The sequence below is a fragment of the Diprion similis genome, chromosome 6 (assembly GCF_021155765.1).
Source record: "Diprion similis isolate iyDipSimi1 chromosome 6, iyDipSimi1.1, whole genome shotgun sequence".
NCBI classification, from domain to species: domain Eukaryota; kingdom Metazoa; phylum Arthropoda; class Insecta; order Hymenoptera; family Diprionidae; genus Diprion; species Diprion similis.
In genome coordinates, this window is record NC_060110.1 from 4,410,285 (window position 1) to 4,431,298 (window position 21,014).

Genomic DNA, 21,014 nt, shown 5'->3' on the forward strand with positions numbered 1-21,014 from the left:
TACTACATGACCTGAATTTGTGAACCAATATAGGGTTTGCCGAATAGATCTGCGATTTACGCACATTTTTAAATCCAGTATTACTACGTCGACCATAGTAAAACCGAGATAACAGCGCCGTGCAAACGTAACTCGGATTCGCGTTGATTAATTTCATTGGTACAATTCATCTTGAGGAGGTACCGCAGTCGCTGGATTTTGGAATTTATGCATAGATTATTTCAGCAATGTATCCCAGTGTTATGTATTGTAATTATGTACCCCAGTTTTATTATATATTTGTTATCTACCTGTCACATTGTCGTCTTGTCTTATTTCGAATAGTTAGAGAATTTGTTCGATATCTTGTGGTTACAAGACTCTGACACTTTAAACTGAGTTATTTAGTATTAGTGATATAAAATGGTAATAAACAATGAAAATATACAAGCTTTAAATTTCTGACCAGATGTTACACATATGCTGATTTTTGATCATCCAACCGGGTTATCAGTAGATGGTCTCAGTTGGTCTTCAAAATAAGAAATTGCGCCGAGTACAACATCCGACCGGAACGCTTGCGTATTCTATTGTTTATTTCTCACTAATCCAACTAACTCAACTCTTATGTCTGAGAATCTTACAACCACATGATATTGAGCAGCTAACTGTTTGAAATATCCCTAGATGGAATACAATCTTATAGCATATGCTCTAAGAATACAATAATAAAATACTTCAATCAAAGGCTAATAACAGTAGTAATACACAGTTCAGTGATAACATACTACGGGACCCTCGCACTATAGCGTATTATAATTTTATTAATTAATACTACAACTCACTACACTAATGATACTGAATTATATTATATCTAATAGCGTTTCCATTGGTTGCACCGAGTGTGAACTGAGTGAGATTTCCCTAATGTTGAAAAGCGGGATCCTAGTGAAATCGCACTCAGTTCACATGGTTCACATACACTCTAGGTTCCGCTGCCCAGTAACCGGTCGATGCGGCGGCATTGTACTGCCCATGAAAATGCACCCACAGCTATACAGTTAGTGCGTTGGTACTACATACATGTGGTATACATTACGTGCCATGCATTAATGTAGCGTACACCACATTAATCCACCACCGACTTCATAGTTCACGGACTTGCGTCTTGCGATCTTCGTGAAAATGATCTGGTAGATCTCCAGAGTTTAACATTTCAACACCCAAAATACGTTCATTAGAGCAATGTCATTTTTAATAAACCAATGCATATTTAGAAACATGAAGAGATCGGTACACGAAATAAGCCGACTCAGATGCATATTAACGGAAATAAAAACCGGCTTCGTTGAAAATAAGGTTAGAATTTTAGAGAATTGAAGTGCTGCGAAAGTGTTCTCCAAAATATAAAATTATTATGTCATTTTGCAGAAATTTTTACCCAGCTTACAACAGTCATGCAGGTTCACCTCAGACAGTAATGCCTTTGATAACAAGCAGATATCAGAAACTGAAAAAATATATCAAGGTTCTATGACGAAACAAGTCAGAACCATCAAAGTCTTTACACTCATCACCTCGATCACCGGTATAATTTCGCAGCCAATGCTCTATGCGAAGTTTGAAGAAATAGGTCTCTCACCTGCAATGGTTGGCTTTGGCGCGTTCTATGGATTCTTTACATTGATATCTCCATTATTGATACACCTAGTAACCAAAAGATATGTTACTCAAATAGAATACAATTCTAAAGAGGATTACTATACCGCATATACGTACACCTTCTTTGTACAACGAAAAAAGGTATGTTTTCCCTCATACTTTCTTTTCCTTTTTCATATACTTGACCCAAAATATATGTGTTTAATTTCAATAAGCATTCTTATCTGGCTTAAATTTTCTCAGATACACTTTGGAATAGGTTGATCATAACATATATCTTATCAAGTTCCCACATAATAGAATTAGGCATGCATATTTCCATCTTTCACGTATTCTACTGAAGTTAATCAGTGATTTTGGATAGTTTCAATTCAATTTGATTAAAAAGTTATCACTAGTTATATTAACAAACTTATTTATAAAGAAATATTTCACCGTATAGTTTTACAACCATGAATCGAGTTGAAAGTTCAATTAAATGACATTGATGTATGTAATATTGAACAAAACAAATCACTCTCCCGAAAATGACGTCATTACATTTATGTTGCAAACTTCAACCACATTTTCATCAGTGATCAATATCACACCCTGTTGCAAATAATTATCTCCAATTACAACTGTTTTTATTTCACGAGCTTATTTTTCATTTTCTCCCCCGTAAGTTGGCAATCAATATTGTATTATATTTTACAATAGAATAGATTATTATGCAGATCATGTTGACCAATTCTACAATGTATAATTAAATATGTATTATTTCTTTTCTACGATGTTTAAGATTCAGTTTACACCAGACGATGTTCAGGTCCCAGACATTCCAAGAATGCTGACAACCTTTGTGGTGAAGAACAATTCATTGTTCGTAGATCCAAAAATGTTCGAGGATATAGGCCATTACAAGCGGATAATGGGATATGATAAGCCATTAGATTTTTCCCTAGATTCAGATTCTAAAGATGATAAAAAATAAAGATAGTACATTATTTATTGATTCACGTTTTTTATGTATCAAAGATGTATTCCTTAATCTATTAACATTATTGTTTTCACTGTTGTTACCGTCATTCTATTTACATTTGTGAGTAATACATTACTACCATTTATAGTTTTGTCAATGGTAATAATTACAGTTTCTAATTTCTATAATTACAAAATATGTACATTGTGTAATCTGTTACACATTATTTATAAAGAGATCATCGTAAATTGGCCAGTTATTTTCCATATGACATATTCTGGACTTTCTGGTGTACACGTGAGTTTGGCTATTTTTTAATGGAACTGGCAGTTAATATTCGTTAAATCTGCTAGCCTTATACCAAATAGTTCAGTCTTAACAACTTTTCATTGTCTGTAACCAACTATTATGGAAAAATTAAAAGTGTGCCATAAAAGTATTGCAAAAGTATACGTGAAAAGAAAAGTTGTACGAGTCGAGCAATAAATCGTGATACTGAAAGAAGTATACAACCAGTACAATGTTTCTATAGTATGAGATAGAATCGTAATTATTTGTTTAGGAAATATCGGCTGGATATATGGAACTCCGAATCGGGTCACGTAAATTCCAAAATTTCTGCGACAATGACTCAATTGTGAGTTTGAGCCAAAAAAGAAAAACACTTAAAAATTACTTAGCAATTGTTAAAACGTACACTGTTTATATTTTTTTACTTGAATTGATTTTTTCTAAATCGAAAGAACTTGCAATAGTACAGTAAAGAGATGAAAAAAATAAGGTCACTTGTGATAACTGAAGAATTTGAAAAATATGCGGTCCGTGAAGAAACGAATTTTTTACAACTGTATAATCATTTATACAAGTCATGTTTTAAGAATAATTGTATAATTTTTCATAAAAATTTGTCTTAGTGTGTAATACACCGGTCTCTTCAGAATAGGATTACAATGGCATTAACGACCGACTTATCACAGTTATCTTCACGAGATTTCATTCTATAATGTCTCGAGGCTACTTGGAGGCAAAGTTTCTGAAATTGTAATTTGCAAAAATCATGCGTATGTATAATGATAAAGCGTCAATGTGGCTGTGGTTGGAATTCATTATGCTGGAAGAAGATCAAAGTCGTCGGAAACGTGGACCATGGGAACGTGAAGATCTTCTATTTGAGGTCTAACTTTGAAATCACAAAGACCTACTTCCTTCATCTTCCATTCCCAATCCATCCGTTGCACCGCATGAAGAGACTCTGCTTCGTTATGATGTCGCAATAGCATAGATTCCTAAAAAAAAGAATATACGTACGGATCTTGTGCGATCATGAACGGAATATTGTATTATCTAATCTAACCAGTTTCGAATTCGTGTAAAGTGGAATCAACAGCAAAATACTCGAGACACAAGCTTATAATATTGCCTGCTGAACATTGGTTAAAACTCGAGACACCATGATACATCATTCGTGATGTACATACATTGGAAATATTTAATATGAATAGGAATACTGGCTATTTCTATTCGTATATATTTTCACCTGCTAAACACGAATTTCTTAGTAACTTTTGGGTCAGAAATCAACATTTTTTAAATACTTTTATCCAGTAATATACCTGAACGAAAAATCTGAAAGAATTTATGTGGCATGGAAAGGAAAAAATTACGTCTTTCAGTCGAGCACATTTTTATACATTTAATATAAAACGGGCCAGTGTTATGAACACACAAATTTACGTCTTCGGCTTACCTTAATTTTTTCCCACTTGTCATCAACGTCTTGAAGCCAGCTTAAAAATAATCGTCCATTGTACCGACTTCTTGCATTTCTGTCTTTTTCTTCTTGTTCAGGAGTTATTACATTGTACACTTCTTCATCTTTCAGAATCGTACAAACCGAAAATGGAAGTGATTGATTTGCCAAGGCTCTGGCAGCTCGGCCATGCACCCTGAGGATTTCTTGTTCCACAGACAAAACCAACTTTTCTTTTTCAACTACGTGTTGCATTCTCAGACGATACCTTTCCTTTTCCTGCTCCACGTACAGATCCTTCATTGCACAATGCAAACTAACTGGCGGGTTTACGTTAGGTTCCTTATTAGCATTTCCAGCCAACACATAAGTGCATCGATTCATTAAATAGTCTTTGAAACCCTGAGGTGGTTTCGGTTGTACAGGAAAAAGGCCTTTTCTTCGCCGCTCAATCTGTGAGGAAATGAGGAAACAAAATTTTCATTTCATACGTTGTATTTGGGTTGGTGATCTAGCACTACAATTATCTATTTTTTGAATGTCTGTGAAATTCAAAATCTGAAACACTTGCAGCATAACGTAAAATGTATAATACCTGAGTAATAAATTTTTTGTTAAACAAATTTACTTCAACAGGGAACTCGTAAATAAATCGATTCTAATCTGTCACTAGATTAAATAAAGATTTTATTAAGAAATACTTCTTAAATGTCTTGGCATTATGTACATTTGGATAAGCAAGTAAAGCGGTGCGCATCAAAGTTTGAATCTCAAAAGCAGTGTTTTGGAAAGGACAGAATATGGATATATTTGAAAAGATACATGCACATATTCAGAGCTATCTAACACTATCTTACCTGTTTCCTGATGTTGAGAAACAATTGATAACAATTGGTGATTGGCTGATCATGCGGATGAACTTCAGGTCCTATATTAGCAGCTTCAGCAGCTTCATTGGCAGCAGCCGTGGCTGCAGCCTGTTGTGCTTCCTTATTAGGTTTCATTTTTCTTTTTCTTGGATGGAGTTCAACGGTAGCAGGAGGCGCGGTTGTGTTCGGAGTTGAAGTGGACTGAGTCGATGAGGCAGTATCCGAACTCTCAGTGTCTTTCTGCGTCTTTGAGCTTGATTCGGAGTTTTTCTCCGGTTTCTCACTGGTCGTTGTTGTTTTCGAAGTGCTGTGGGGAACTGAAGTTTGTTCGGTTGTAGTCGTTTTTGTTGTATCCGAACTGGTGGTTTCTGGGGTCGGAGAATTGTGACGCTGCTGAGGCGATGAATTGTTCGAACAGTCGTTTGAGGACGCTGCTGCAGGAAGCGGAGACGAGTTTGAGTAACTGGCGTTTCCCGACGAAACACCGGCAGTTTCCTTTGAGATAACCGAGCCGTTGGCGCCATTGCCAGACCTAAAATAAGTAATTATTAAAAACCAGTTCCCAGGATTTGCATGAAACATCAATGCTAAACATCCTGCATACCTGTGTGAACTCCGAAGGACTCTTTGATGGTGTGTAGACCGTTCTTCGCCATGTAGAGCTCCAGTAAAGTCTTTTTTTTCTTCGCTTTTAGACGGAGTGCCTTCAGTGGGACTCGTCGTTCCGCTGGCTGATTGATTTTGATCTTTGTCAGTAGAATCGTTACTATTCGAGCTTGGGACAACATAAGGCAATTGGTGATTCCTATTTGATGTATTCTTTCCATTTCTATTTCCCTGTTCTTGTTCCGACACTGTACTCTGTGGTATCACTATTTTCAAAGGTGGAACTTTTGGGGCAGAATTTGAATCAGAACTTTTCGATCGATCGTCTTCGCCATCTGATTCAGGGGGGGCTGGGGTAGCTGCTTTTGTATTCGTCGAACCAACCGTGCTGCTAGCTGGTTTTGGACTACTGCCAGTAGCTGCAGAAGAACTGGGACTTTTACGATCAACGTTTGCAGTGGAAGTGGCTTGATTGTTTTTTCCTACAGCAGTGTTTCCTCCCAGTTTACCGAGTTTTGTACACTGTAAACAACGAATTATTTAATTAAATTGAAAACAAGTCCGTAAATGTCGTTGACAAGAGTATACACAAGTAGACAGCTGAAAAAAGTAGGTGAATTTGAGAATTTATAAAATATATACAAAAATATGTAAATCAAGCATTATTAACAATTATTATTAATTAATTTGAGTTGAAGTTAAATTTTTCGTCAAAATTTTACTTTATTTCATGAAAAAAATATATGTTAAAAAAGTGGTATCGTGATAAACAGGATAAATCCTCCAAGAATATTATTTCCAAATTCGAACTAAATCGGTTGAACTGTTTTTAAGATATCGCCGGCACTGCAAAACGTTATTACGAATAATAATGCTTTCGATTGATGGACTTTAATTTAATGAGGAAAAAGAAGCCAACGTAGTTCGATCTAGATACTATTGAATAAAACAAATCCCAATTGGATTAAATATAAATTCCCAAAGATTCACACACTTTTCCAGCCATCTATTCATATGTACCCTCCTCGAGACTATAAATGAAGATTTATTTATCGCCCACCTTTTCATTGGTTGGATTATTTCTACCAGCTGCCAGTCTTCCAGTTGCCACAGCTTTAGGATTGTCCTTAGTGCCCTCAGATTCCTTTCTCTTCTTTCGACGATTTTCTTCATCTTGCTCATCAGGATTATCACTTTCTAATGTGCGTTTAGCAGCAGGTGATGCAGAGACTGAAGCCTCATCCATATTGGAGGCAGAGATTTCAGCAGCCGCTGACGAAGCACTTACGGTCCCTGAAGCATTACTTCCAGATACCCCTGCTGCTTTCGCCGCATCTTTATCCTTGTCACCAGGGTTTGGTGAAGTACTCGCTCCTCGAACTGGTGTCGCCTCTTTTGAACTCTTGAATTCATACACATCCCCACTTTCTCCAGATGCGCTACTGTTATTGGCAGACCCAGACGCCGCCGGGTTTCCCCCTGATAATGCTGATGATTTGGATCCATCCATGTTTTGAGACTGGCTAGTCACACCGTGGCGTGAGGCTGTACCACTCTTCTTGTCATCCCTGGCGCTACGCACCTGGTTCAACCGCAGCGTAACCCGCGGTGAGCCGCCAGACTGCCCAGTTCCCGATCTGTCAACTGAGAGAAAATAAAGTCATTATTGTACAGATTGAAGAAAAATCAATATATAACAATGATTAATATACCTGGAATTGCAATTTATGAAGCTTCACCAAAAATTAATAATAAGGCATTGAAGAGTAAGTGAAATTTGGTCAACCATCCAAAAACCCAAAATGATAAACTGGTATTGCCAACCCAAGTATTAGGCTGACGTAGGCTGTTTGTTTATCAAAACTCAAAATAACTAAAAATATCAGTTTTTGATCAAACTTGATCCATCAAAATTTGGGATACATAATATGCATATGATACCGGGCTTTCCACAATACTTGAATTTCAGGATACTAATCACAGTTAAAAAAAAGTGACTACAAATAGATCTGATTGATTCAAAAAATCAATATAAAGTTAAAATAGTTGATCGACGCTTTGAATGTAATTAATCTTTCGTTACTCTTGCTTATTTGCCGACAAAGTTCACCGCACAGCGAGTGATATTTACTTATATTTTTATTGAGAAATATTAAAGTTTATTTCTTTACTAAAGCGAAAAGTATTACAATTTTTTATGTTTAATACTCAACTAATAATTATCATTGTTTGGTATTAAGAATTTATTTAAGTCATATAGCAAATATTTTAGTCTCAATAAAAGTATGACAAATTAGAAATATAATAAATTCTCATATTAGTAATATATAAATGTTTATATTTAACTAATGAGCATTCAATGTAACCCCTGACCAATTCAGCGTACAAATTGCATAGTGAAAAATGCATGAAGAAATTTCAAGATTTTGGAATAAATGTTGTTTTATTTCTTCATATTATCATGTGATTTGGGTACAAAATCAATACACTGTGGTCATAAGTAAAAGTCTTTGTTTTGGTATTAGTTTTAATATCGCAAATACGTAGGTTGAGATATTACAAGGCTATTGTTCGTTACTGTTTTCAATAAAATCAGCAAAAATAAAACAAGGAATACTGACAATGTCTCGCCTATGGATTGTTTAACTTTACTTGCCAGATTATATTTATTATGGAGTAAAGAAAAAAGGCGGAGGGATGTAGTTTCAGATGAAGAGAGCATTTTTACACAATGTTAAACTTGGTAAGAATAAATTAACTACATATTAAAACAGAATCACTATCTAGTAACCTTGAAATGAAATTGTGGGAGTTATCTTGCAATATATAAATATGTTTTGCATATTTATGGTTCATTGAACATTAGATAATCCCCAAGATACAAAACTCGTTGCAGGATGTACAGGATATTATAACCTGCAACCTTACATCGTTTTGAGATTACTTATTTGTTAGACGTTTACATATTTGTCTAAACGATTGCAAGAGGGTGGATGAAATTGTGACCGAAGTTGATAAAACCTAATATAAACATAAGCAGGTAAGAAATGATACCCAATGGTCTCATAAAGTCGCTGGGAGAATTTAAAAGAATTTGAAGATCTTGAGTCGAACGAAGTTATGAATTTTTAAAAATACTCATGTATTCTTAGAAATAAGGAGTTTCTTCGACTGTGGCAGATTGAGTTTAAAATTCATGAAAAATCAACATCAAGCTGTTCTTATTGAAACTAATTGTTGAGAATTTTTTTAAGGTTTTCGGCACCATCTTCACCGAATGTGTGGAGATCCTCTTTAGCAGATAAAAACGACTCATTTACAGTTTCCTTCACAAAGGTTAGGTAAAATTGCTGTTGAGTAGTTGGAAGGGTTTTTTCAAGAGTTCAAATCGCCGGTATGCGTAAGTATGTAACCGTTCGTTCGCTAATTATCCTAGAAAGTGATACTTAAGTAATTCTGAAACACAGTAGTAGAAGAAAAAAAGAAGTCCACGCACCTTGTGCCACGTGAGAACGCTTATAAGACGCCAAGACTGACGTCAAAAAAGGTAGATATATTGTATGTCTAAAAGATATTGTAACTAAAAACTTAATTAAGTATCTACATCCTTACTTACGTTTAAGGTCGAGAAAATCTACGGTGAATGAACCGAATCACGTCGCGGATCGCGGTCCAATTTCCTTGTTACATGCATGCGCGTACATCCATCGTGTACGTAAGCACACCTTCATAAATAGGTAGATTCATCGCATTGAGCGCAAGTGCGATCCCGTCGTGTACCAAGCATTTGTAATTATACAAATTAAAAACTACGTTAAATAGCACAAAACACACACGCCAACACACACATACACACATACACATAAACCCACACTTTGCATTATTCTTTAATTTGTTTTGTTTATACTTTCAATGTTCTTATTTACTTCGATAACGTAGTTTTCCTTTTATCGGAATGTATAGGTATGCTTTTAACGGTATAACCGTGAGACTTCCGGAAGTTGAGTGTAACGTTTAAAAAAAAACTCGTGTATAAATATAAATGTGGAACACGATTGGAAATTGTATAATACGATAGCCGGCTGTATGAAAACTTATGGAAATCTGAACCAGACGAAGAAATCCATGCCCGCGTTGCCGCCGCTACGGTGAGCTACGGTGATCTTGCAGCCACAGGTTTTACGAGTCGCTAGAGAGACTTGCTGTTGCTTCTAGCTACGCTACGCTGGAAGAGACGAGTCATCGGCTCTCTAACACTCCCTTCTCTCTCTCTTTCTCTCTCTTTCTCTCTCTCTCTCGCTTTCCGTCCTCCCACTTTGCGGTTCTCAGGAGGCCGGCGTCTGCTTCTCTCGCTCGACGACGCGACGATTCGTACACTTGGTCGCAGTGATTCCGAAACACTCACTTTTTCGACGACGCGGTTACGTTGGCAATACATAATATGCAGTTAGTATCACATACAGAGTGAATTGCTGAAGGCAGAGTGATCCGTCGTCTGCTACATTTAATTGCGCATGCGCTACACTCCGACAGCAGTTGTGTTTGCCAGGGCGACCAATCGTTTCAATTTTGTATTTTTGAATTAAATTCTACGGTTATGGATTATGTTACGTGTATAACAAAGGCATATCAATATGGAGGAAGCATCGTTGCCGAAAGTGTTCCAGGGTGGTTAAAAATTTTCGGTGAAAAAAATTCCATAACATTTTCAGACTTTCCAGGACCTAAATCCTAGTTTTCCCTGACATTTTGCCAGTTCCAGTAATTTACTAAATCCTAAATTATTCAGCTTATCAACTCTATATTCGGTTCGAATTCAAATCCAATTGAAGAAAAATATAACGTACAAAAAGGTCAGTTTACACCAACTTGTTTTCTCGAAGAAAGAAAGTAAACTGATTACATTAAAAAATGATTTCTAATCCCCATGATAGAACTGATATTTTCAATTATTCCCATGACCACATAAAAAATTCCCTGACAATTCCAGGTTTTCCATGACCCCTTTAAATACCCTGACATTTTCAGGTATTCCAGATTTTCCAGGTGTGTGGCCACCCTGGTGTTGGACCCAGAGAGAAAGAGAGAGAGCGCGCGAGCGTTAGACAAAGAAAGGAACTAGTCCTCTCTGTGCAGTTTTCCACTTACACGAAAGGGTATACCAGGTTTTCTCTACGTCTATATGCTCTAACGCAAAGATTGAACCTGTTTCGCAGTCAGCCGGTGGTGGCGCTACATGTCGATTCTCCATTGTTAACTTAATCGACTCCTCGAAAAAGTTAGACGTCTCAGAATCACTGCAGCTAAGTGTACATACCATCGTGCCCCAAACCGATATTACGAACTACGAACTACGAAATGTGTAAGCGACGACTCTCCCTCTCTGTCGAGCGAATGACCGTAAACGCTCCGCGCAAGTCATTCGTCGCGGTGATTCGCACGGGTTCTTTCTACTCGTCTCGCTCTCTCGCCCGTTTCACTTACGCGATATAGTGTCGATGCTCTTTTCTCATTATTAAATTATCTACGACCAATCATGAACCGCGGCGATATCGGGGCTGGCTTACGCTAGTTGTTATAGCCCTGCGGGTAAGGCATAGATGACGGCGAATGCAAAGAATGCGAGTATTTCATCGACAACGAGATATTTTCAAGACCCAACCATACCCGTTCCTTTTTGTACAACACGTTTTTTACGGGGGGTAATTTTCGGAAATCAAAAAGTATTGTTCGAAATGTATTAATAAAAATCATTCCTTCGCTGAAAATGTTCGGCGCGAAATGACGGCTGACAAGTGACAATTTTAGGGTCGTGATATAGAGGCAAATAAATGTATGGTTCGTAAACGGTATTCGTCAGGCGGTTTTGAACTTTGGCGAAAATTATCATGGCCACTGTTAGACACACTTGTTATTTTATTTTGGCTCTATACTGACTTTCGAACCTCGCTGAATTTGAAATTTTATCGTATTTCGAAACAAAGTAACAGGTAGAGCAGATGAAGTGTAGTTTCACCTTAAAGAGGTGTCCTGATCGATCTCGACATTGATGTAAATATTTCCAAGTATCGAAATCCACGTACATCAAACGCGAAAATGGGCTTAACAAACCCATTCCATACGCAATTCTGAATAAAAACACTAATAAACTTTCATTCAACAGCGAAATAAAGAAATGGCATGAATTATATACGACAACGTCGAAATCGTATAGGACACCCCTTAAACTAAATTCTAATATGTAAGAAAAAATGTCAAGAATAATGAGCTCTATAAATGCGGGATAAATATAACGATTTTCAAAGTCGCAATTTTTTAATAACTCTTTCTAGTTCAATGGCATGTATTTGTACACTATTGTAAATGAAAATCAGAAAATTGTAAAATATTCGGGCTTGTGCAAGGAGTATATTAATTGGTACATAAGTCCTTATCTCAATCGTGAAACCAAAACAAAATTAATAATTTCGTCGAAGAATCGTTGACTTGTACAGAAACGATTGATGAGAAAGGAAAAGTTTCGTCGATGGTAGGGTCTCATTTATCGGTTGTCGAACACGAGAATGCTGCTAACGCAGTAGTTGATTTTACCTGAAGCCCGTACTTAAGAGGCTCTCTCTCGCGCAAGGGTCAGGTATTCAGCAACCGATAAATGACCCTGTATTCTCGTCGAGAAATACCGAGTAGTCGGTAACTGGGACTTCAACGTTTACGAGGTTGAAGTTAGTAACGTTATCGTTATCGTAACGGTACGAAAGATTGGACTAAAAAAATCCCTATTTCCCAATTTCCGAATGACTGAAGGAGCCTGAATTTTGAGAACGAGGGCGCATCTTGTTTTATTATACTGTTTACTAAATTTCGGCCAGTTAAAAATTCGCGAAATAACGGTTTTCCTCGATATGTTTAGTTTTATAAATTACTTTACTAACTTCGACGGGGTCAATTTTTCGAGTAAACTAAATACTGCAATACCGAATAGGGTACCGATTTGTTCCATACGATGTGGGTGAAAAAACTCTATTCAACTAGCAATCAGCGACAATTTTCTTCTGAATCAATCTCAACCAAAATTTAGAAAAAGATAAGAAACCGTTTAAAAAATTTCCAGTAACGTATTGGCGCCAATGATGGTGAAAACAAGTGAAGCACCATCCCTAGTGATAGAAATGAATCTGAGCAAATACAAAAAACACAAACCAGGATATGAACAATGAGAAAAAGTTTAACAATTAGAACGTTCAAATTAATACAACTCAGGTTTTCGATCTGATTCTAATGATTTTGGGCTTATTTGCTTGACCATAGCAATCTCCAGAGATCTCCTAGAAACATTTTACAAAAGTAATCTCTAGAGTGGATAAGAATAGATTTGTGTAAGTACAGTGCGATAAATGTTCGTAGTCACCAATTAAATGTATCATTTTCAAAATTCAGACAATTTATGGGGATTCCATCAGCGATCATCTAATAAGCCGAAAAACGTTAGAATTGAATGAAAACCCAATTAATTAAATGTATCATTTTTAAAATTCAGACAATTTATGGGGATTCCATCAGCGATCATATAATGACCCGAAAAACGTTAGAATTGAATGAAAAACACCAGAGTTTAACCGTTTCAAACATCTTACCATAAATCTTATCTCAAATTTTTCATATCTTTTATTAATTACTCGATTTAGCTCAAAAGCATTAATATCGCACAATAGTATCGATGTAGTTTCATCCATGCCCACGATCATTAGCATAAATAAATTTGGATGTAGAATTTTTATAACTAATTTTTCTCTCCATTTCCTTCCCCTTGATTTAGACGATCGAACGTCCCGGAATTTGGATATTTTATTATAAAATGCCGTGAAAAAGCAACTAGAGGCAATAGTCTTTTGAGTAACCTCCACACGTGGCACGGATCTGTTGTGTCGGGGATTCTACCAAAATACGTAGAAGGACAATACACACGAATACGTACGCATGGAATATTCATGTGTGTGCGCACAAGTGCAAAAGCGAGAGTGAGATGGCAGGGATAATATGAGCGGCGGGATGCATATTTTCCACCTAGGAATACCCCTAGGAATACCCCTAGGACCCCCCCCCCCCCCCCCCCCCGTCGCGCCAATATTCAAGCATGGAATAATGATATTAAATATGCACCTAGATGCGGCAGAGAGACGGGAACTCACCTTTGTTTTGCGGTGGTGTCCTCCGCATCTCACAGGGGGCTCCACTGTCCTCAACAGCAGTCGGTGTGTTGGCGGAACTTCCGGTCGGTCTGTGCTGCTCACGTTGTTGCTCTTCACTGACAAGTGACGCTCCACTACCGGGGTCAAACAACCGTCTCGCTAAGATTTCTTCAGCCTTTGGATTTCCGCTGCAGGAACTCTCCGCACTGCCTGTATATTTTATAAGAAAAACGCAAACAATGTCGTAAATTTGTTGCAATGAATTTTCAAGCTCACACATTATCGCGCTATTACTTGCATACAGTTATATCAACATATCGCCAAATCTAAATTGCGGATGACCAAACTCTGCACTTGCATGGCTGTTACATTTTTATTTTATTCTTTTCTTTTACTTTTTCAGCGAGTGACGATACACGAAATACTATTAGTTATTTATTCTTCTTTCATCATTTTCGAATTTACAGTAATACGTGATTCGTTTCTTTCAACTATTGTTATGACAGATTATGACCATGATACTGGCACTCATGAGCGGCAAAAACACGTGCCAAAACCATACTTCAATATTTGGAAACACCTGTTCAAACTCATCTTCCGTTATTCGTTTGCTATCTCGCTATTTTAATACTTCTTACGAGTGACATCGTTAGCAAGTTTTTTTTTTTATTGTGTGGGTTTTCTTTCCCGCTAAAAATACTCATTTTTTTTCTTTTGTTTATTTTTATTCTCGTACGATATACATTCCTGGCGAATAATCCTAATTTGTGTAATTGAAATAATTTAACGAGGGCAATTTTTAATATGCATTTAACGTTCGTCAAAAATAAATGAACTAATGATCATTTTTAAAAATTTGTATAATTCACTACTTTTACATCACAATCGTGAATAGTAACGCGCGTGTGCACGGTCTACACAATTGTGAAAGACATCTTTTAATCGTAGATATGTATGTGTGCAATTAAAAAAAACAATAACTTAACTTGTTAACTATAACGACCCTGGTTTTCAAATTTAAAGATCAAGTTTAAAGTTGTCGTTTGCTCACATACGACTTCACTACTTCGCTCTCCATAATCGATGGACAAGATATATAATAATGAACTTGACATTGTAAACAAAAACATGAAAAAGAATATGGTGCAAAGTTTGTAGACGCAAAACGATCACACAATCGCAGTGATTATATGCGACCCGTAGCAACAATATCATTCCCGACCTGTATTATTATCAATAAATTAATCGATCGACGATATAATAAAAACAAAAAAAAAAAATTCAATAACAAAGTTGAAAACAAAATTGATAATGGTTACTTGTTGCGATATGATGTTTTATACGCAACGTGAACTTTTACGTAATGACAAAGATGCGACGACGAGGGTGTATCGTAAGTGTATCCTGATATAAATCCAACTTCAAAAATATATTTGGACAATATAAAACAAAAATATCGTAGAACTATTACCTCCATTTATACTTTATCGTACCCCCCTCCCTCGAAAACGTATTTCAGTTAGGTAACACGCAATACGCGACGATAACACGTAAACGTCACAATACTATGTAAATTCGGACGGAAATCTTTTTTCGACACGACTTGTTAGAAGTCGTGTAACGACGATAGCACGTATACAAAGTATCTACATACACCACCGTTTGCACAGGTCAAATAGTCAAAATCTATACGATAATCGCGATTCACGCCGTATCCGATTCGGCATATCAACATTAAGCAAACAAACTGCACGTATCCTTAACTCGATATCACCTCCCCTCTCCTCTTCCCCAATTACAACCGATTGATTTCTCAAGTAAGCATAAAGATAAATAGACTTGGCGATGCTGTTTAGCGCAAAAAAAAAGAAAAAAAAGAAAAAAACCCCGAATTAACCTATCAGTGCACATCATTGCCAATTTTCACAAAGTTATGTGATAAGATTTACGAAAAGAAAAGACCAGATTAAAAACAGCTAGAGATGGTAATAATGAGGGGGGATAAAAAAAAAAAAAAAAAACAATTTTTTCGATATTGTGTTTCAAATTTAAAAAGCATCCAACTGGAATCACCTTTATTTTTGGCTTGTCGCGCAAGAGAGAACAAACACGACCAGCAGCAGCAGCAGCAGCAGCAGCAGCAGCGGCACCGCTACTATTTGACAATTTAAAGCGCGTGAGGCGACATCTGTCGAAGCCCGTTTGAAACCTTGTCGACATAAACTCCCGATCCGCAAGCGGGCGCGTCCCCTTGCAAACTGATGGCCTGATGGCCATGTTGCAACGCGTCAGCCTGCGCCCTGCCCCCAAGATCCCGGACATCCCGCCCCCCGCTGCCGGCGGCGTAAAACCGGCGGTAGGGGGCACAACAATACCTCTCCACGGGCACAACACAACCTAGTTTCAAAACGAACATTCGACATTCGGTCGTCTGCTCTGCTCGACGACTCACCGGTTATAGTTGAGATTGTGTGTGAGGTTTGTCGTAGTGACGGGCAATTAGGTGTGCAAATGAAAAGTTTCATTAGTATTGTCGGATAGAATATCGAAAAATAATTTACACGTATTTTTTCTTTTTTCGATTCAATGTTCATTGACAAAGATATAGGAAGTCAAATTCCGCGTGACGTCATAACGTTACACGTTTTTTATATTCTAGTATATCTGTATCTAAGCTCACGTTGTGACGTCACGCGTCCATTTCAAATAGAAATATCTTTTTGGTATTGAACGTTGAATTGAAAGAAGAAAAAATACGTGTTAATTATTTTTTCGACATTCTATCCGATGATAATAAATGGAATTTTTCATTTGCATACCTAATTCTTCCGACGATTCTTGAAGAAGAGATCTAAGTGGCGTTGGATTAAGCGATTATTATTCGGTTTTTCAAAGTTTCGATTATCACCGAATCGAGTGATTATGACTAAATTAGTCGTTAAGAACAACTTCATATAAAATTGTAATGTTGTATCTAGTTTGTATTCTGTATTGAGACGAAATATTCTAATAAATAACGACTGTCTGCCGTAATTCATAAAACAAAGTCATTTACTAATCCCGTTATTTGGAAAATGTGATAGAAAACATTTAAATACCGCTTATTTACTGCCAACAATAGTACACTGAATAATAGTACTAATCCTCTCAATAATAAGTTCAGTATTACTAAACCGCAGGCATAACCAATTCTTATTATAATACGTAATGTTAATTATTTACAATTAACTCATTTGTTTTATAAATATTATGCCGATGATTCAGAATCGATGCTATTTTCATCCCCGATATATCGATTCTCAGAATCGGAGGAACAAAAATAATTAATCCAATTTTAGAATGGATTCTTTTGTTTCCTCGCATCGCTAGTTTGTCGTTAATGACACACTTCATCGGAGCAAGTGACGTCACGCCAAGACAAATTTGCATATAAAAATATTGAATTTTTTTACCAATTGTTTGATACGTGTATCGCAAGTCGAGCCGAATGCTTCCAGCATGGTATTGAAAATTTTAAATTACCCGAGAACCCCTGCGAAGGGTGCCGTTGTACCGAACATTCGAAACTTGGTCAAGTGGCTACGAAGGCTATTTTGTCTTCAATGCGATTCCCGATAGTCCCAGCAATTTTGGATTGAAGGGTACTCAGCTATGACGTCACACCGGAATTATAACACATACATGCAGAAATGCAGAACATGAAAGCATGTTTAAAAAATCAATGCTAACGCCTGATTGTATAGCGAATCAGGAAAAACGGGAGATCGTATTATCTGGGATGCAGGAAAAACTCACCTGCAGCCGGCGATGTAGGCTGACTGACGGTTGATCGAGCTTCGGTAGATTTATCTGAGATGAAGGACGAGCGATCTAAGGTGCCAGAAGCCACGTCTACCGGTGTTTTTCCTCGTTTGTTCTTCAACGTTGAATCCGCGCCACTGTCGACCAGTAATTTCACGAGCTAAACAAAACAGGATGCTTATTATTTATAAACAACCGACATTATATTAACAAACACAAACTGCCAAAGGAACAGCTATAACAAACTGATTTTATAGCTTGGGTGGTCCAGCAGTATAACATATGTTGAGCCGTGACCATCGTGAACTTGTTTAACAATTTTACCTTCCTTATATAATATCTTCTAAAAACTTAAGGTTTCCTTATATCTCTATCGCCAAAAAAACGTATGACTGTCTATTTGTGATTAATAAGTATAAAAATCGTACGATTTTTCAAAACTTATTGCCAGTTAAGAAGCATAAAGTCCGCCGAAATTGTGTTGAAAAGTTGTGCGTTTGTTCAACACAAAACTTAATTGTTCAGAGGCAATACACAATGTTTATCTATACGAAATTCCTATCGATCTGACGGAAAAAATTTAAATCAATTGTTATTCCCGCTAAATTTATTCATCAAGTAGCTATACGAATTGAAATGAAAGTGGCAACGTAATATCAGTCAGCGATATAGAATTCGTTCCTAAAAAATTAACGTTAAACCTTAGTCGAAATGCTAATGAACAAAAGGAAAAACACGAAAAGATGCAGTTCTCCACTTCTCTACAGTGATATTCTGCATACATAATTAATTATGATTCTTTTGCCACTTATCACTTTAAAGAATTATTCATGAAGCATCAGAGGAATGGAATTTAGACTTGCTGAAAAACTTTAATTGAGTTTTACGATGCAGGAAACCTTGTCTAAATTCCAACTCTTGATCAATTGATGTAAATCATTTTTTTTTTTTTTTTCGAGGTACAAATAGACGACTGCGCTGAGAGATTACATAGGTACACGAAACAAGTTTTCACCTCGGGAAGAATTGCTCAAGCATTTTCGCATAAACATTCGTAAATAGGTGATAACTCGATTGTCGAATTAGCAGTAATAGCAGATTTTTCTATTTAGCAGAAAATTTTCCAATGCAACACAATCTCAATGTTCATCTTCAAAATTAAACATCTTTCCGAAAATTTAATGTTTTTAATGTAGGTTAGAATTCCATTATAATCTATACAAGTACTTCGTATATCAGACTTGTTTTCCGGAAGAATTAGGCAACTTTTGCATATGAAAATTTTAATGCAATAAAACTATTCTAAAAGAGAGTTTTCCAGAAGTTGTGTTCGAGATTCGAATTTCAAAGTCGGTTATATGATTCATTTGTTTGTCAAGCTTCCTTGAAAATTTGTGTACTTTTATCTTCTTAAATCGGGAAATAATACATCTCTTTGTGAAACTATATTTCACGGAAGAATGACTTTGTATTTGAGAAGAATTCCATTCGTTACAGTTACTAGAAAGTTTTAGTAAAATGGAAATATCGTTACAATAACGGTTTGAATACCGTTATAGATTTACAAAAAAATGTTGTACAGGTAACTATGCAGTGTGATCATAGTTGTCGATATTATACTACATTTTCTGCTGATTAAAACGTTAAACCTGCTCGTTTAGTTTATCACATTTCTTTCAATTTAATAAGTCGTTTTATACCACGAGTGACCGTAACCAAAAAGAATAGCAACACTCACTGAATATTCTGTTTACAGCAGAGCAGTTCACTTTCATTTTGTACCCGAAACTATAAGTATACTTAAATTGAACGGTAAAAAATAAAAATAGTTAATGACTATATGTATAATAGCCACAACTAGATATTTCTCTAGGTGTATCGGAAAACTATCATAGATAAGTACATGAAATTATTACGAAGAAATTACGAAATAAGGGCGTGGTTTTGGGAGGGCAAAAAGTGCGTTCTAGAAATTCTGGGAAAACATTGCTGAGATAGCGGTCTCAGCGATGACGGCTGGGTCGGTCGTACTGACGAAGAAGGCCGAGGCCTGCGGACTGGATAACCAGATACCATCCATCCGGCAACGACTTAAAGAGGATAGACCGGAGGACCAAACTGAACGCACTCAGAGCGCTTGAGTGATTCCGTCGTCCTCGACAATTGCAAGGCTATACGGCCTCGATTTTAGAAACATGTCGATAAAAAATAAAGAAATTTCCCATGCAAGGACTGCGTGATATTATATTTCATTTTAGAGAACATTATTAGGTTGAAATTTCGGAATACGGTCTAACGGTTTTTCATAAAAACATGTTTTGGTCGATAGAATTAATTTAATCAATTTTGTAACGGAAATATTGTGAGGTGTGTTTTTTGGAAGCTCGTTCGGAAGTAATAAAAGTCGGAGAATGATTTTTGTAACAGAGGATTTTTTGCACTATTTTACAAATGGTTTTGAATCCATTTAAATTCTCCAAACGAACCAACTTACAGTAAGAAAATTTTAGAATTCTCAACAGCTTATCATCGAACAAGACCAACAGTAAGTAGAAACTTTTTTCGAAATCTCTACACACTTGAATTTTTGTTTTATACTCACTCAACTCGAAACTGAAACTCGTTCTTCAAAAATAAACTTGGAGCAATTATTTGAATTGAAGTTAGTAATGTTAATATAGCGATATATTGTGAAATGCCATGAATAGTTTCGCAACATGTATGTACAACATACATACTTTAAGAGGACATAAGAGGGTTCGAGATATGTGCATAAAAGATATCCCACCATCAAAATTCGGGCCCCATTGCCTGCGCGATAACATCTTGAAATTTAAATTGGCACTTGAGAATTCTTGTTTTCTTTTTACTGCTTCCCTCCATGTTTTTCAAGACTCTTTATTTCTTCATCGATAGCACCTATAACGTGTATCACACTATGTCGAATTACGACAATTTATGGGAAATTCCATGCGAACCCGACAAACGACTGACCCAAACTATTTTTGATTTTGTTGAAAAAAAATTTCTGTAATTGTTCCAATTTTGAAACAGTACCCTGAATTTTTTTTATATTTTCTATTACTTTTCAAATATTAATGAATGCTTGGAGCGATTGTGAGTAAGTGCCTTTATTAAAATTCTCGAAAAATTCTAAAAGACTGTATTTTCTGTTTCAAACATTTCAAGACCGGGCC

General features: G+C 36.4%; 2 protein-coding genes across 3 annotated transcripts in view; one reads left to right on the plus strand and one right to left on the minus strand.

Moving 5' to 3' along the window:
- The first annotated feature begins 1,194 nt into the window (after positions 1–1,194).
- LOC124406600 (transmembrane protein 70 homolog, mitochondrial) lies at positions 1,195–2,631 on the plus strand. 2 transcript variants are annotated; one of them, XM_046882057.1, is made up of 3 exons: positions 1,195–1,338; positions 1,411–1,780; positions 2,420–2,604. In XM_046882057.1, the coding sequence occupies exons 1-3, from the start codon at positions 1,225–1,227 to the stop codon at positions 2,560–2,562; spliced, it is 627 nt and encodes a 208-aa protein (XP_046738013.1). In that variant the 5' UTR covers positions 1,195–1,224; the 3' UTR covers positions 2,563–2,604. The 2 variants fall into 2 exon arrangements, with proteins under 2 accessions (XP_046738013.1, XP_046738012.1); XM_046882056.1 differs by having other exon boundaries at positions 1,210–1,338; positions 1,411–1,782; positions 2,423–2,631.
- Positions 2,612–21,014, minus strand: part of LOC124406599 (ankyrin repeat domain-containing protein 12) — a 38,470-nt gene continuing 20,067 nt past the window's right edge. The window contains exons 4-10 of the mRNA XM_046882055.1: positions 17,812–17,977; positions 14,017–14,226; positions 6,888–7,471; positions 5,826–6,349; positions 5,210–5,753; positions 4,350–4,805; positions 2,612–3,888 (exon numbers count right to left, since the gene is read on the minus strand). Coding sequence (XP_046738011.1) covers positions 3,709–3,888; positions 4,350–4,805; positions 5,210–5,753; positions 5,826–6,349; positions 6,888–7,471; positions 14,017–14,226; positions 17,812–17,977 — 2,664 coding nt within the window. The 3' untranslated portion in view covers positions 2,612–3,708. The remainder of the gene's footprint in view (positions 3,889–4,349; positions 4,806–5,209; positions 5,754–5,825; positions 6,350–6,887; positions 7,472–14,016; positions 14,227–17,811; positions 17,978–21,014) is intronic.

Coding starts and splice junctions, on each gene's coding strand:
- LOC124406600 (XM_046882056.1), top strand. CDS start 1,225: ATGTCATTTTTAATAAACCAATGCATATTTAGAAACATGAAGAGATCG. Junction 1,339..1,410: donor CCGGCTTCGTTGAAAATAAG/GTTAGAATTTTA, acceptor GTCATTTTGCAG/AAATTTTTACCCAGCTTACA. Junction 1,783..2,422: donor TCTTTGTACAACGAAAAAAG/GTATGTTTTCCC, acceptor ACGATGTTTAAG/ATTCAGTTTACACCAGACGA.